The sequence below is a fragment of the Dromiciops gliroides genome, chromosome 4, assembly GCF_019393635.1.
Source record: "Dromiciops gliroides isolate mDroGli1 chromosome 4, mDroGli1.pri, whole genome shotgun sequence".
NCBI lineage: Eukaryota > Metazoa > Chordata > Mammalia > Microbiotheria > Microbiotheriidae > Dromiciops > Dromiciops gliroides.
Window position 1 is genome coordinate 191,432,053 of NC_057864.1, and position 15,322 is coordinate 191,447,374.

Sequence of the window (15,322 nt, forward strand, 5' to 3'; positions counted from 1 at the left end):
CAGTAACTAATTCCTCTTCTCACTTGCCCCACCTTCCTAGAGCCCTGGTGTTGTGAGTTATCCCTTAATCCAGACTGCCTCTTCAGAGGCCAAACGTTTGCTTTTAAAACTAAGACCATATTCTAACACACCCTCAGCAGTGCTGCTCCAGAGAAACCATGAAAGACAGAGCCTGTCTAAGGGACTTACAGTGCGTTTAGTGAGGTCCCAGTTGTGGATGAGCCTGGCTGGAATCACTGAACTGTCATCCTGGTGGCAGATGTCACAGTAATAGAGGCCAGAGAAGGCACAGAGCTTGGGCCTCACAAATGAGAATCCAATCTGTCTGGAGCAGCCTGGAGGGTTGGAAGCGAGACCATAAGAGTGTGAGCATCAGTCAGAAAGCCCATAAGCAGCCTTTTCTATTCCACTCTATCCCCTCCTTCCTATCCCGCAACACTGATGCCAGTCTCACTGACCCCTTGAGGCTTTCTTCATCTAGCAGTAACTCTTCTAAAGCAAAAGACAGTGGGGACATTTGAAGTCCCCAGTTACAATGTCAAATGTAATGCAGATTGATTCAGAGAGATTTCTGATCAAATTAGACTAACTCAGCTCCTTAGGAGCAATGAAAGGGAAATTAGGGCTGACAGGGCCCAGGCCCACAGCGGGGCCACAACAAGACTGGAAGCACACAACACATGCAGCCATCAACACCACTTCAATGCTTCCTGCTTGTGGGCAAACAGACCCATTCATGGCCCAACAAGGCTGTTCTGGCATTGCCTCTGGCTCCAGACACTAAGAAGGAGGTGGGACCCAGCCCCAGCAAGTTCCTCACAGACAGAAAGGGTACCTGACCCTTTGCTTTTCTTTTTATTGGTGGCTTCTGTTTTCGTATTACATCCTTGGCCCACTGGGAAAAGCCCTGGCTCTGGCCTCGGATCCCTCTGACAATACATATTATCTGTGTGACTGTGGCCCAGTCCCCCCTCCCAGCCTCAATGTCTGCATATGTAAAATGAAGGATTTTATTATGTGATCTCTAGGGCTTCTTCTAGCTCTATATTGATAACCCTCCAATACTGCCCTCTATCCTACTTGGTAAGTTATCCCCTCTAACAAAGATTTTTAAAAGAAAAAAAAGCAGTTCAGCAAGACCACCCCAAAGCATCAACTGTCTGACAGTTTTTGCATTTCATACCCACAGCCTCCCACTTCAAAAGGGAAAAGAGGTGGGCTGGGGGTGCATTTTTCCAACTCTTCAGGGGCCAAGCTTGGTCATGATTATAATTAAACAGCTGAACTGTCCATTTTTAATAGGTTATGCTCAAATATCACTGCAGTCCTTCCCAGTGCTGGCTTCTCTACATTCCTCTGTAATAGCAAGAAAGACTAAGTAAGAGTTATGGGTAAGACATAAATAGCTTGTTAACATGCCAGCTAGTCAATGAAATGTTTGTGAAGCACCCACAGGGAGGACAGACCTTGTAACGGTGAGGTATGGGAGAAGACCAGACTAGTCTCTGCCCGTGAAGACTTTTACAGTCTAACAGAGGAGACTAGCCTTACCAAGGACAATAAAAGGGCTACTTTGAGGGTTCTGTTAGGTTGGAAGGGAGATGGAGACAGAATAGAAGAATCTGGTGGTAGTTAAGCAAAGGCTATTCTAGGTATAAGGAACAATTTGGGGAAAGGTTTCAAGATCCTTGAGTTTCTTCAGTTGTAAGACAACAAGGCTGGACTAGATGATTTCAAAGACTTCTGGCTCTAATCCTATAATCCAGATGCAAGGAAATGTGAAGTGGGAAGAATCACAGGAAAAAAGAAAAAAGAATCACAAGGGGGAAATCTGACAAAACATGGTGCAGGCTGATGGGTGGTAAGAGGTAAGAGTGGATACACTGGGTGGGACTAGAGGATAGAAAGTTCTTAAGACTGTTTGATTCAGATGATGAAAAGGAGCCCTGGGAGGCAAGGTCAAATGTTCAAAACATGTGGAAGGGGAACCCTTTCTTAGATGTCTAATGGTTTAGAGCAGGAAAGGCTAGATAGAGATGAGGAGAAAGGCCTGGCAAGTTGTGTGCTAGGGTAAGAAGGCAGGGCTAACTGGGAGAGATAGAAAAGAATGGGTAGGTCGTCTAAGCAATGTGAAGAACCAAAGAGGTACAGGAACAAGACAGGAAAGGATGAGTTGGCATGAGGAAAACTTTAAAGCTGTGCCTGACTCGTTCAACCCATGATCTATCTTCTCTTTTAGACCATAGACTTTCCCTTAGATGAAACAACCAGCACTGGAGAACCTGTGGTGAAAACCCCTAGAGCCCAATTTCAAAGGAGTGATTGGTGTAGTACTAACTAACTAACTAGCATCCCTGGACCTGACTTTTAGTCCTAATTCCACCAATGAGACCAAGTGTGGGTTTAAACAAATCACAGCCTCTTTGGGCAGGGTCTCCTCTGTAGACTGAACAGCTCAGGGTGGCTGATAGGAAGGCCTTTTCCAGCTCTAACACTCAAGGACTATGGCCCCCCTTTTACTGAAGGGGAGCTAAGCAGAGCCAACATTGGGCCTCCCTGCCGTCTGAAGCCCATTACTCCCCACAAGGAAACAACCCACTGATTTATCAGTGTGGAGAAACTCCTTTCATCTGTGCGGATCATAATCACAGTGATTTAGTGGACTCTCTTAAGTTCTAGGGACACAGAAATTAGGTGACTTAGCCAGGGTCTTCCAGGTGCTAAGTGTCAAAGGTAGAATCTGAACACTGATCTTCCTGACTGAAAGTTCAACACTGTATCCGCAACATCTAGCTGCTGCTGTGCACTTAATAAATTGAGAACACAATCTGATTTCATGAATAGAGATAAAGATATTGTTGCACCAGACTGGTTGGATTCCAAAGGGGTAACTTGTGGAAAAGAAATGACTGACTTCATACCCTCAATATCTTATTCTCTACTCAGTCTCCATACCACTCTTTTCTACCTCACCTCAGCCACACACAAAAACGGTCATATCTTTGGTCTTGTCAACACCCATAAATGCACCACCTTCTCCATTTTTGAGAATTCCCAAATTCCCTTACTAGTCACTTCTCCCTATACCTTAACTTACGAAAATCTACCCTTTGTCCATGCTGTGACCTCCAATCCCTTCATCCCTCAGTTCTCTCCCAGGCCATTTCCCTTGTGCCAGCCACTCTCTCCTTTTTTCCCCATGGTGAACCAGTTCAGCTCTATACTGTCCCCTCCTCAAGTCCCTAGTCCCCTTACCATAAAACTGTTTGAGCTCTGGGACTCCTGCGCTAAGCTCAGCTTTCACTGATTCTCCTCCCACCCACCCCCTCCTATTGGCCCCATCCCACCACCTGCTTTGAACTTCACTCCTACACATGTGCCTGTCTCATAGTAGGCCCTCCACAAATGTTTAATGACTGCCTAAAAGTCTTGATGGTGCATTCTCCCACACTATTTCCCCCATCAATTCCCTCTAGCTGAAGAAGAATTTGGGTGGGTGGTATGACTTTTCAAGAAGCATCTCGCTAGCCTTTGACCCCTGTTCTCTCATTCTGCCCTCTCTAGCCCCATGGCCCTCAACCAGGTACCAACCACAGGACTACCACCCTCTAGTCCTAACACTCTATCATCTAGTTACTATACAACTGAACCAGGTTCTTTTCCTTCACTTTCAATGATGGTGTTTTTTTTAAGTGCTTCCAAACATTTTCCATTCTTTGCTATGTTTAGAATACAGACCGTTTACCAAGGGGTATAAATTGACGGACATGTGTGTTGGAGTGGGCAAGTTAGGGAACAAGGTTCGGAATGGGATGAAACACTTTTAAATAGAACAGAATAAAGGAAGAGGAGTGGAGGGAATGTAGCTCAGTTCCTTGGGGTGATGGTGTGAGAATGGCTCAAAACAGAGACTGCCAACCATCCCTGAGAACAGCTGAGATGCCTACTGACATGGGAGGGAAGGAAGAGGAGAAACAAAAAGCACATGGGCAGGGAAGGCCTTCGTGCAGCCACAAAGGAAGAGACCACGAAACAGTAACTTATTAAAGAAATCTTCACAACGTGTCTTGACTCACTAGTAATGAAGCATTAGGTGCTTTCTGCACCTAAGTGACCTCATACCTGCACAAAAGAAGCTTTGGGAATCCAGTCCTTTCTCTGTGGGGATGGCTACCAGGTACTGCAACAGGAAGCCATTTTTCCCTGTTGCATACTTCAAGATTTCTTGGGAATTTTCATCTAGACTTCCACCAAGAGTCAGTGCCTCTTCTGCTGTTTCCAAATAGGATGTTAATACTTTCCGCACAAGCTCTCTCCAGTCTGCTGCCTCCTCTGCACTCTGAGCCTTCAGTTTCAAGGTGGCCTTGGCTGTGATGATTTTAAAGAAAGCCGGGCTCCCCAGACTTGTGTCAGGGAGAATATCTCGGATTGTCTCAATCCCATGGCTATCACTTAGTATCTTTTCATTGTTTCTTATTTTGAAGCATTTTAGAGACTCTAAAGACAAGGAAAAAATTAAGGGAGTCCAGGTCTTCTCTGTTTGCACGTAAAGAACGGATTCTTTAATAGCATCTAGCTCAGGCATCAGTTGAAATGGCCAATCAAAATGGCCACCTAAAGATGCTTCCTCCTGGGAGACTGGGACTGGGTGGCTAAAGTTGATGCCCTGGGGTTGATCTAGATCTTCCAGTGGGTCAGAGGGCTGGAGTGTTTCCCATTCTTGTTCTTGCTGAGGTCGGCATTTTTGCAGTGCTTCATGCAATCGATCCAACCAGTCCTCGGCTTCATCCTGGCAGGGAGCACGCAGTGTCAGCTTCTTGTTGGAGAATACCAACTCAAAGCGCCCATCACTTTGGGCTGGCCCCACTGACTCACATCGAAGAAGGGAGCAGTTCTCTACACACTCACGGTCCTCATCATTCAGATAGAGGCGGAACTCAAGTGGAGAGAGCTCACAGAAGAACTCTTTCCAGATGCCCATGGCCCCACGGCGTTCCAGTGTGCCCAGCTTTATGAGGCCCCTGAAGGGGTTGTAGAGCCCTACAATCAAAGACATTTCAGAAAATTATACGGTTTCCTAGTCTCAGGGTAAAAAACAGATACTCCCAAAGGACCAGAAGGACACCTTGAGGAACCAAGAATTATAGCTAACGGGTAAATGCTTGGCTCAAGACCTGACTCACTAAAGTCTATGGCCAGAGAGAGAGAGAGAACACACCCATGCAAGGGCAAACACATACATATACACATTGTAAGGTTCTTTAACTGGATTTTGGAGATGTTCCTTAGGTATTCTGAACCACTCTTAGGGGTTAGGAAAAGAACCCGGTGTCCTGAGAACTCCTCTACTCCTATGGGGATCCCGTAGCCTAGGAGCCAAGCATGGAACAACTCCTCTGAAGTGTGAAGGGCAGTAGCACAGACTAGTTCCACTCAAAAGCTAAGGGTGAAATCCAGGGAGTAGAAGAGATTCAGTGTAGAACCAAATAAAAGACTATTGCCAAGGCTAGGCCCCCATCAACCCAGCCAAAAACTTTCTACTAGGTCACAGGAATGAGAATACAGGAAGAAATGTTCACTCATGTTTAAAGGAGAGTATCCAAACTTAGAAATGCAATAGGTTATAACGATTTTAAAATAGTATCTGATAGTCCCAAATATGGAAGGTTTGTCCTCACTATAAAGAGCTGACAAAGGATGCTAAGAGAACTGCTAGCAGTCCTGTTTAATAGCAAGAAAACTTGGAGTTTTGAAAGGAACCTTGAGATAGTGCTAGGAGTCACGGACTTATAGTCAGGCAGCAGACATTTCTCGATCATGTGACTTTAAGTCCAAGGAACAGTATCTTGTAGAATGTCTATCGAAACAATAGTCTTAATCCAGGGAAACTCACTTTACTTTAAATGTGATTTCCTTTAAATATGTGGTTTGCTGTATGATTTAATTATAGTTTCTATGTCTTGATACCAGCATTTTCTCCCCATCCCTTTAAGAGAAACACACTTAATAATAGAAATTAACAGGAACCAGGATTCAAATGAGAGAAATACCTGTTGTTACACACAGCAGAGGGCTCTAACTTAAGAAAGAAATGGGGCAGCCTATGCATACCGATCTGTCTCCGATGGACCACCCAGAAGTGTTTGTACTCCGGATCAGGGACCGGCTTGGTTGGCCCGGCTTCCAAGGAAGGCACACAAGCTTGATCCAAGGGCTCCACAGAGTGGTTCTTCCTTGGCCCTTCAGAAGCAGGATTGTGGACTTCAGGTCTTGTCTCTGGGGTCCCACCCCCAGAGAGATCTGAAGCACTATCTGGGACCCTCTCAGGAGAAGGCCGATAGAAATCATCTTCTGAGATCCAGCTCTTGCTTTCCTATTTTGTAAGAGATAAATAACAAATATTGACATCATGAGAAGCAATGCAGTAAACAGTTCTGAGAAAGGAGGCCCTGGGTTCTAGCACTGCCTCTGATATATACTGGTTGTGTGGCCCTGGGTTAACCTCTCGATGCCGGAGGCGGGGAGGGGGGGGTGGTGTGGCAACCTTCTACTATTTCTAAGTTGTCAAGCAGGTGCCAATCTGCATTAGAAAAGGATGTTGCTCACTGAAAGTTCCCTGTACTGATTAAATCATAGGTCCCATCCCAAAAATTGGCCACCATTTATACAATGATTTATGATTTGCAAAGGGCTTTAGGCACATTATCTTATTTATGATTTAGAATAAGCCTAGAGTGAAGTACCACAGCTGTTATTACTTCCATTTTACAGAAGGGTACATTGAGGCTCCAGGTTAAGTTGTCAGCATCATGATCCTACTCATTTAGACATTTGGTATGTGTTTGCCTGCATGTCAGCGCCAGCTGACTGAAGCTGGGGGATTAGAATGCCTCTACATCAGAATCTCCCCTACGGGGGATGATACTACTATACTGAAGAATCAGAGACTCAGTTAGACAGCCTGTGAGGGTCAGAGGCAGGATCTGAACCAAGGTCAGGGCTTATTCCAAGCCCAACATGCTTTTTACTCCACCAAAGGCTCTAACCTACATGATTTTGTCTTAAGGCCATGCTTAAGGTTGGAGGGAAGGAGGCTCCTTATTTGGTCATTTTAAACATTTTCACCTTTTTGAATATATATATATATATATATATATTTCAACGTCTTCCATCTCCCAGCCCCATTGTTCCACCTTCTCCAGCTCTGATGGGCTGGGGGTGGGGAAAGGAATTCCTGATGGTCAAGGATTCCCATTCTTTTTCCTTCCTACTTCAGCTCCTGCCCCTATGTGATCAGGCCTAAAAACTAAGAGGAAGAGAAAAGGTAAGAAAGCAGAATGAATGTCTGCCTGTCTATTCAAAGGAAACCATGCACATACAAGTCACAAGAACCGCTCACTTAATATGGTTTTTAACTTATATTTAGGTTGCAGGCCGTACCCCATCCCATCACACTTCAAGGCCCCTCCATAAACAATAACAACAACAACAACAGCCCATATATACACATATTTATAAACACAAAAGGAAGGGCAAGTAAGGGAATATACTTGAAGATTTTCTTTTTTGATTAACTTAATCCTATTGGATGCTAAATGACCACTTGTTCCCTACAACCCAGGAGTAGAAGAAAACTTTCAGGACGAATTAGTGATCCTTTTTTGTTTGTTTTGTTTTTGTTTTTGAGCAATTCTTTTTAACAGCACAGGCTTTCAACCACCAGGGTCAGGAATAATCCTACAAACTAGCCCTCCTTAAAGTCTCTTCCACCTTGGTAGGGCCCTCTCAAAAGGGATGGGGAAGTAGTGTTTCCTTCTGGGACCGGATGATGAGTCATCCGAGGCCAGCTTTCCTGTACTTGCTACATAGGTAACATAACAGCTTATGAACAACAGCTTTCCTAAAGCAGAGATACAAGGAAGACTAATTTATAAATACTGTGGCAAAAACATCCCCACAGCTATTACGGTAGCAGTCCCTCCAGATTCGGGACACCTGATCATAGATTTATGAAAAATATAGTATGGTCCATACAGAAGGCCTTGATGGAAATGGTTACAAGGGTTCAACGGGCTAAAAACAGTGAAGTCACTATGGTAACAGATGCCAAGTGAGGATCCCTTTGGGAGAAAACCTGTTGCTATCTAAAAGTCAGCAAGGATCAATGGAACTAGTACTGATGTGATTAAGAGAAGCGGTTTTGCATTGCAACAAACAAAATTTACTCACTGTACACATATGTAGCTCCCAGTCTTCATAGGAGCCTGAGCAGATATGAGCACCATAAATATGGCTCCAAAATTGCATGAATCTATGACTATAAAATTATCATCTCTACCTTGTTCCAGTCTGTGGTCCTTGCATATGTACGTAACAAATATGTATTTAATACATTTTATATAATAACTTCTTGGGAAATGGATAGTCGGGCAATCAGTTAAACATTTAAGGACTTATAATGTTGCAGGAACCATGTTAAGTGCTGGAGATACAAGGAAAGGTAGCAACAGTCCCTGTACTCAAGGAGTTCACATTCTAAGAGGGAGACAACATGGAAATGACTGAGCACATACAAGAGTTGATGGAAGATAATGTGATGTCAGAAGGAAGGGGGGGAAGGTAAGATTAGGAAAGGTTCCCTCATCCGCCCAGGGGGAGATCGGATTTTTGAAGGAAGCTACGAGGTAGAGATGAGGGAGAAAAGCATTTGGGGGGTGGGAGTTGGGGGGGGACACCCTGGTGGAGGAGACAATGAGTACAAAGGTATAGGAGATGGGAGACTGGGTATGTGTACAAGAAATAGCAAGTGAGCCACTGTAGCTGGATCTAGGTACACGAAGAGGAGGGAAGTCTAAGAACAATGATAATGGACATGGTAGAAAGGAGCCAGGCTATGTGAGCTTTAAAAGCCAGAGGACTTTCTATTTTACCATGGAGGTAACGGGGAGCCACAGCAGTTTACTGAGTAGGAGGAGAACATGGTTAGACTGATCCTTTGGTAGGTAAGTAGAGGACAGGCTGAATCGGAGAAAGAGTTGAAGCAGAGAAATCAATTAGGTAGCTACTATAATAGTCTAGGTAAGATGTAATGAAGGTCTGAGTTAGAGGGGCAGCTGTGAGTGGAGAGGAAGGTACTTCAGAAAGAAGCCACTGCAGGGTGGCACTTTCCCTGTGACTTATTAATCTTATAGAATTGCCTAGAGTGCTTGGGGTTAAGTGACTTGCCCAAGGACACACATCCAGTATGTGCCCAAGGTAGGATTTAAACCAATGTCTTTTTGGCTCTAAGGCTAGCTCTGCTGCTATTCAATCACTGGTTGAATTAGAAAAAAAATTTCTTGACTTAAAAAAAACAAACACCTTCCTTTCTGGCCCAGCCTGTTCTCATTCTCCACATCTGAACGGCACTTTTTAAGGGCTGCCTCGCCCTCTTTGGGAAGCAGCACATCCAAAGGAGCTCTGGAAACTGAAGAGCCAGGACCCCAGAACCAAGGGCCCTCCCAGCCCCTCATGCTGGCTCTTCCCTGGTCTTACTGCTCAGCGCTGATATTCTCAGGGTGGGCTGTACAATCAGACACAAACGGCAGGGGCACAGGAAGAAGTGGCTGCTCAAAGCCAGGATGTGGCTGCTCTGGGCAGGGCAGGGCACTAGCAACAGGCTGCTCCCAACAACACAGCTTTAGTTAATCCCAGCAAAGGCCCCACTCTACTTCAATTACCTCAGTGCCTACTGCTTTCCAATCTCAGTTCCATTGCAGAGATGAGAGAGATAAGCAGGCACCTCTAACCCCACCTAGGCACATACTTATTTATGCGTGTGCACCTCTCCCATGATTCTGTATGCTTTTGAGGGCAGGAGTTATGTGCTTCAACCATGGGCCTTGCATATGGCAGATGCTTAATAAATGTGTGCCGAAATGAAACTTAGACTTGGAAGGGACTTTAGAGATGATGGGATGAAAGGACGTGGCCTTTTCACTACACCAGGCTGCCTCCCAAGCAGCCCTACACCAAAAAAACACCCTGCACCACGTACTGGAGAAGGAGCAGAAGAAGTGAGGTAATAATCCATCTCAGAGCTGTCATGCTCCTGGCTCGGCTCCTGGTCATCTGATGCACTGGCTGCTTGGGACTCTTCCTTAGGGCTATGAAGCTGTGGGGATGAACTCCTGCCTGTATCATCAGTGCCAGTCAAACAGGGCTGAGGCAACCTCAGGGCACCTGAAATCAGGAGTACTGGCACTTGCTTGTGGTTGAAATCCAAAGGGCATCTTGGGGCCGTGAGCGGTCCTGCAGATCCATCCAAATGCAGGTGTGCTGTAGTGCTAAGGACGAGAAGGAAGAGATGATTAAAGTGGAGGAACCTCTGATCCTCGGGCTATTTCCATGGTTGGCACCAAATGAACCTGTGCTTTGCTGAATTCAAATATCCTAGAAGTTTCAAAAACAAAAAAAATCCCGGACTTGTGTGTGACATTATCAGTTGACAGTAGGTTACAAAGACTACAACCAAATTCCCCTAAGCACCCTCCTCTTTACCACTCACACACCCTGCTCCTCCTCCACACACAGTTCCCTGTTTTCCTAGGACCATATCTATGAAGATCAGAGACTAGGGAAGGGTGGAGGAAGGGAAGACAAGGAATGGTGAGAACCAAGGTCACAAAAAAATGTACAACACGTGTTATGGAGCTGGAAACGGAGGTTGGGCATTCACCTTTGTAAAAGGCAAACCCCAGATGTCAGGGACCAGAGCCTGGTTGTTAGCTTCTGAGTTCCATATCCTTTGACACTGGAGAGCTCACTAAGGCTATTCCTCAAGGAGAATCAATTACTCCAAAGGTCATCTACTAGAGAGTAACGAGGGCAAAGTAGTCACTGATGGAGAAAAGCATGCTTGATGGTAACTACTTCAGAAACTTATGGTACTATCAAAAACCAAGAACAGTTAAGACTGTTGCTGCTCTTAAACTCTCCCTTCAATCGATGTGGAATCAGCTCAGGAGCGATTTCAATGGGTTTTTAAGTAATAAGCAACAGAGTGGTAGGGCAGAGAAAGGAGAACAGATGGGGTAGTGGTGCTTAAACGAGTAGATCAAACTAAGGATTGGAAGGTGGAAAGTTGTTGAAAACAAGGAAACCTTCCCTTCCCTGGAAGTGCTGATATAGGGTATCATCATATGGTGATGTAATCGTCCACACTAGCTCTTCTAGGGGGAAGGGGAGGGAGGTACAAGGTCTCTACCTTGTACCTGAAACAAACTTGACCCTGTAAAAACAACCTTTGGGAAGAACTCCTTTTACTTTTCCCTTCTAAGAATTCAAGCACAGTTTCCCCCTCCTATAGTCTCCATCTTGTATTCTATTTGGTCACTGGATTATTCCACTGCCAAATCCGGGATCCTCAGATGGGTAGAGCAGGAGATAAGCACAATTATTAAAATAAACACTGAAGAATAAAAATTTGAAAATCAGGGCTATTCTAATATGAAGCTGGGACAAGGGAGAATCCAGTCCTGTTTCTGTGGGGCTATCTACAACTAACAAAGTAAATGAAGAGCAGATCCCTTAATTGAGATAGGGGGATAAAAAAACAAGGTTCTTTAGGTTAAAGTGATATTTTTAGTTCTAACATTTTATTTTTAAAAAACAATCTTTAAAGAAGCCAAACTCATAACCTGGAATTAGTAGAGAACTTTAAAACATCATAGTTGTGGTAAAGACAAGAACATTTGCCAACCAATTTTAAGCATTTCTACACTATCTGTCTCATAGTGAGACCTTCTTCCAGCCCTGAAAAGGGTAACTTTTCCACAACTAGCAGTCTAGCACGAGGTTCTTAGATATGGGTCCGCAGATTTCCCCAAGAGCCAATGGCACTATAGAAAAGGGTATCTGCTTGGTTTTCAGCTCTGAACTTCCCACTTAAAATGTTAACTCAAAAGCCTGGAAAATTCCAACCACAAGTCTGGCTAAAAAGATATAGGTCTTTCAGTCCAAAGGTTGAGCATATGACAAAGAAAAGGATGACTGCTCTACAAGAGGAAATGAAGACTTGTGATACGGTGGGAGTAAAGAGTAAGGCGGGTTAAGTGGTGCTTTGGTAACTGGCATCCATGGAGATAAGGTTTTTGTTCACTTAACACAATGAATTTATTCAGACCGGTATCATATTTCAAATGCTTGTCTCTATTGTAACCATTCCTAGCCCTTCAACATCTCCTTTCCTCACACCTCAGGAGAGATAGTTAAAAATGCTCCATTGCCCGCCTCCCCGGCTCCTCTCCTTGCTCCCTCTGAGGCGGCGGTGGACATGGGCACCTTCCTCAGCCGTGCTGTGCAGTTCATAGAAGAAAAGCTTGGTCAGGCAGAGAAGACTGAATTGGATGCTCACTTAACCTTCTTAGCAAAGCTGAATGCACCAAACAATGGACAGAAAAAATTATGAAGCAAACAGAGGTGCTATTGCAGCCAAATCCTAATGCTAGAATAGAAGAGTTTGTTTATGAGAAGTTGGATAGAAAAGCTCCAAGTCGGACAAACAACCAAGAACTCTTGGGGCAATTCAGGATTGATGCAGGGAATGACTTTGGCCCAGGAACTGCTTATGGTAATACCCTCATCAAATGTGGAGAAACACAAAAACAAATTGGAACAGCAGACAGAGAACTGATTCAAACATCTGCAATAAACTTTCTTACTCCTTTAAGAAACTTTATAGAAGGAGATTATAAAACAATTGCAAAAGAAAAGAAACTACTACAAAATAAGAGACTTGGTTTGGATGCAGCAAAGACCAGACTGAAAAAGGCAAAAGTTGCAGAGACTATAGCAACAGCTGAACAAGAATTAAGAATAACTCAGAGTGAATTTGACCGCCAAGCAGAGATCACCAGAGTCCTTCTGGAAGGGATCAGCAGTACACATGCACACCACCTTCGCTGCCTGAATGACTTTGTGGAAGCCCAGATGACATACTACGCTTAGTGCTACCAGTACATGCTGGACCTGCAGAAACAACTTGGGAGTTTTCCATCTACCTTCGTATCTAACAACAATCAGTCTTCCACAACGTCCATGTCAAATGTCTCCACTCCCTCATCATCTGCAGTTACCACCTCTCTGTTGCCTTCCACAAGTATCACAGTTGTTACTCCTGCCCTCACTGACTTGAAGGAATCCAGTGGAAGTAGGAAAGCCAGGGTTCTCTATGATTATGACACTGCAAACAGTAGTGAATTGTCCCTTCTCGCAGATGAGGTGATCACAGTATACAGTATCGTTGGTATGGATTCAGACTGACTCATGGGTGAAAGGGGAAATCAAAAGGGCAAAGTACCAATTACTTACTTAGAACTGCTCGACTAAGTGGGGGGCCTCGATACAGACTACCAGTTATGACATGATATTTATATATGATTAACTATGTAAAGCAGGTTTAAGTGTCTTCCATGTTAATGTCTTAAGAGACTCAGAAACTACCAGCCATCAGAACTAGGTTTTTCTGCTAATAATGTTGCATGGTAAATTTTTCATTGCTTCAGATTTGGCGTAAAGAGCTTTTTACTTCGTGCCAAGGATGTTTTCTTACAGGATTCTCTGTTTCTACTGAAGTTTTCACTAACAAGCGGATTCTACTTTTGAGTAAACTTAGATCGAAAGCAGGAGATCTGTTTTCTACTGAATTTTTCACTAACGGCAAGCTTCTTCCTTTATGTAAAATAAATTTATTGTGAATTGAAAAAAGAAAATGCTCCATCACTGCATCCCCTTCCCCAGCTTGTCTGCTCCCCCGCTTGTTGCCTCTGCCCATGTAAGATTCCTCTTTGCCAGCTATGTCCATCACTTCCTCCAGGGAGTTTTTTCTGACCAATCTCATCTGACTTTGGTCACTCCTCTTATCACTGTGTGCCTTGAGTACTTAGAAATCATAGATTCAGCCACCTAAGGGGCTACATTTCTAGAAAGAAGGGACATCACAGTAGAGTGCTATGCAGTGGCCATTCAAGGCATGTTGAGTGAATAAACGAATACTTACTCTTGCAAAGAGTCTGAATCAAAGGTGTATGCAGTCCCTAGGTCTGAGTCATAGGACATGGGCTCCTCAGAGCGGGCAGGGCTCCTGGTACCATTCTCTTGGTGGAGGCAACTATCTGAGTTAAGGCTGCAGGACAACTGAGAGGAGCTGGCTGTATTGAGGCTGAGAGAGGATGAAGCAAGCTTCATGCCACATCTAATCTTATTGCTTGAGTGCTGGACCTCAATGTCCTCAGAGCCTGAAGATTGTGAAATGGAATCCAGGGACTTCTTCCGGTATAATTCTGAACCTCCAGTTGAAGCATCCAACTCTGATAATGGGCAAAGGCCAGACAGTGCCAGTGGCGTGATGGTCCACTCATTTAAGATGGCAGACTTATAGGATAATTCAAAGGACAAGGAAGTCAATCCTTGTAATAAGCTGAGGAAGATCTCACTTTCCTCAGGATCTAGTAGCAAGGCCGTTGGCTGATAGTACTTATAGAGCTGGGATTTCTCCTGCAGAAGCAATTTCAGGTAGCACTCCATCAGCCCATCATTCAGGGCCAGCCGCAGCCATGCCCGACAGCGGCCAACATCTGTACTGATGAAGGTTAAATGCTCTAAATCGGTAATTGTGTTTCTAGGAAATAGGAGGAAAAAAATTCATTTCAAACAACTCAATCAGAGCACAAATAAAAGCAGTGCAATCTTTATAGACCAAGCAATAAATAAGCTCATAGAATTACTCAAATGGCCAGAAAACAATACAGGTTTCATACGTGTTTCCTGGCAAATATATCTATTAAGGCTGAGTTTAGAATATTTAGTATACATCCCTGAAGGCTAAAAGTCAATCCATCATAGGAGATACCAAAGCTTTGGGTTTTTTTTCCATAAAACCTACCTAAGGGCCTGTCAATCATTAAAAAAATACTGACTAAAATGTGCGAGGTGCACACTGATGGAAACAAAGATATGAGCCGTCATAATCCTTGCCCTCAAGTACCTTCTAGTCCAGTAGGTGAGGTAAAATATTCACAAATGTCTACTATAGAGGTATATGGATTCAATTGGAGAATTTAAATGCTATAAGAATACAGAAGGATTGTTTCAAATTGGGATGAGTGCTTTCACATATAAGGATGGAATTACAACTGGGACACCCTTCTGTGCCCTATACCCATATAGCACTTAGCACAGTGCCTCATATATGAAAGCACTCAATACAGCCTTCATTAATGAATCCTCCACATCCAGTATGCAGTAGAGAATTTAGCTCTCAGTGTTCCTTAATACACTGTTT

At 44.1% G+C, this 15,322-nt stretch overlaps 1 protein-coding gene and 1 pseudogene across 2 annotated transcripts in view; one reads left to right on the plus strand and one right to left on the minus strand.

The window, feature by feature from the left end:
* The window catches only part of PLEKHM1 (pleckstrin homology and RUN domain containing M1), a 41,834-nt gene that overhangs the window by 11,608 nt on the left and 14,904 nt on the right, over positions 1–15,322 (minus strand). For both annotated transcript variants that reach the window (XM_044005369.1, XM_044005368.1), the window contains exons 4-8: positions 14,039–14,659; positions 10,037–10,325; positions 6,112–6,373; positions 4,123–5,040; positions 190–335 (exon numbers count right to left, since the gene is read on the minus strand). In XM_044005369.1, the coding sequence (XP_043861304.1) occupies positions 190–335; positions 4,123–5,040; positions 6,112–6,373; positions 10,037–10,325; positions 14,039–14,659 (2,236 nt within the window). The remainder of the gene's footprint in view (positions 1–189; positions 336–4,122; positions 5,041–6,111; positions 6,374–10,036; positions 10,326–14,038; positions 14,660–15,322) is intronic.
* LOC122753434 lies at positions 12,314–13,489 on the plus strand (annotated as a pseudogene).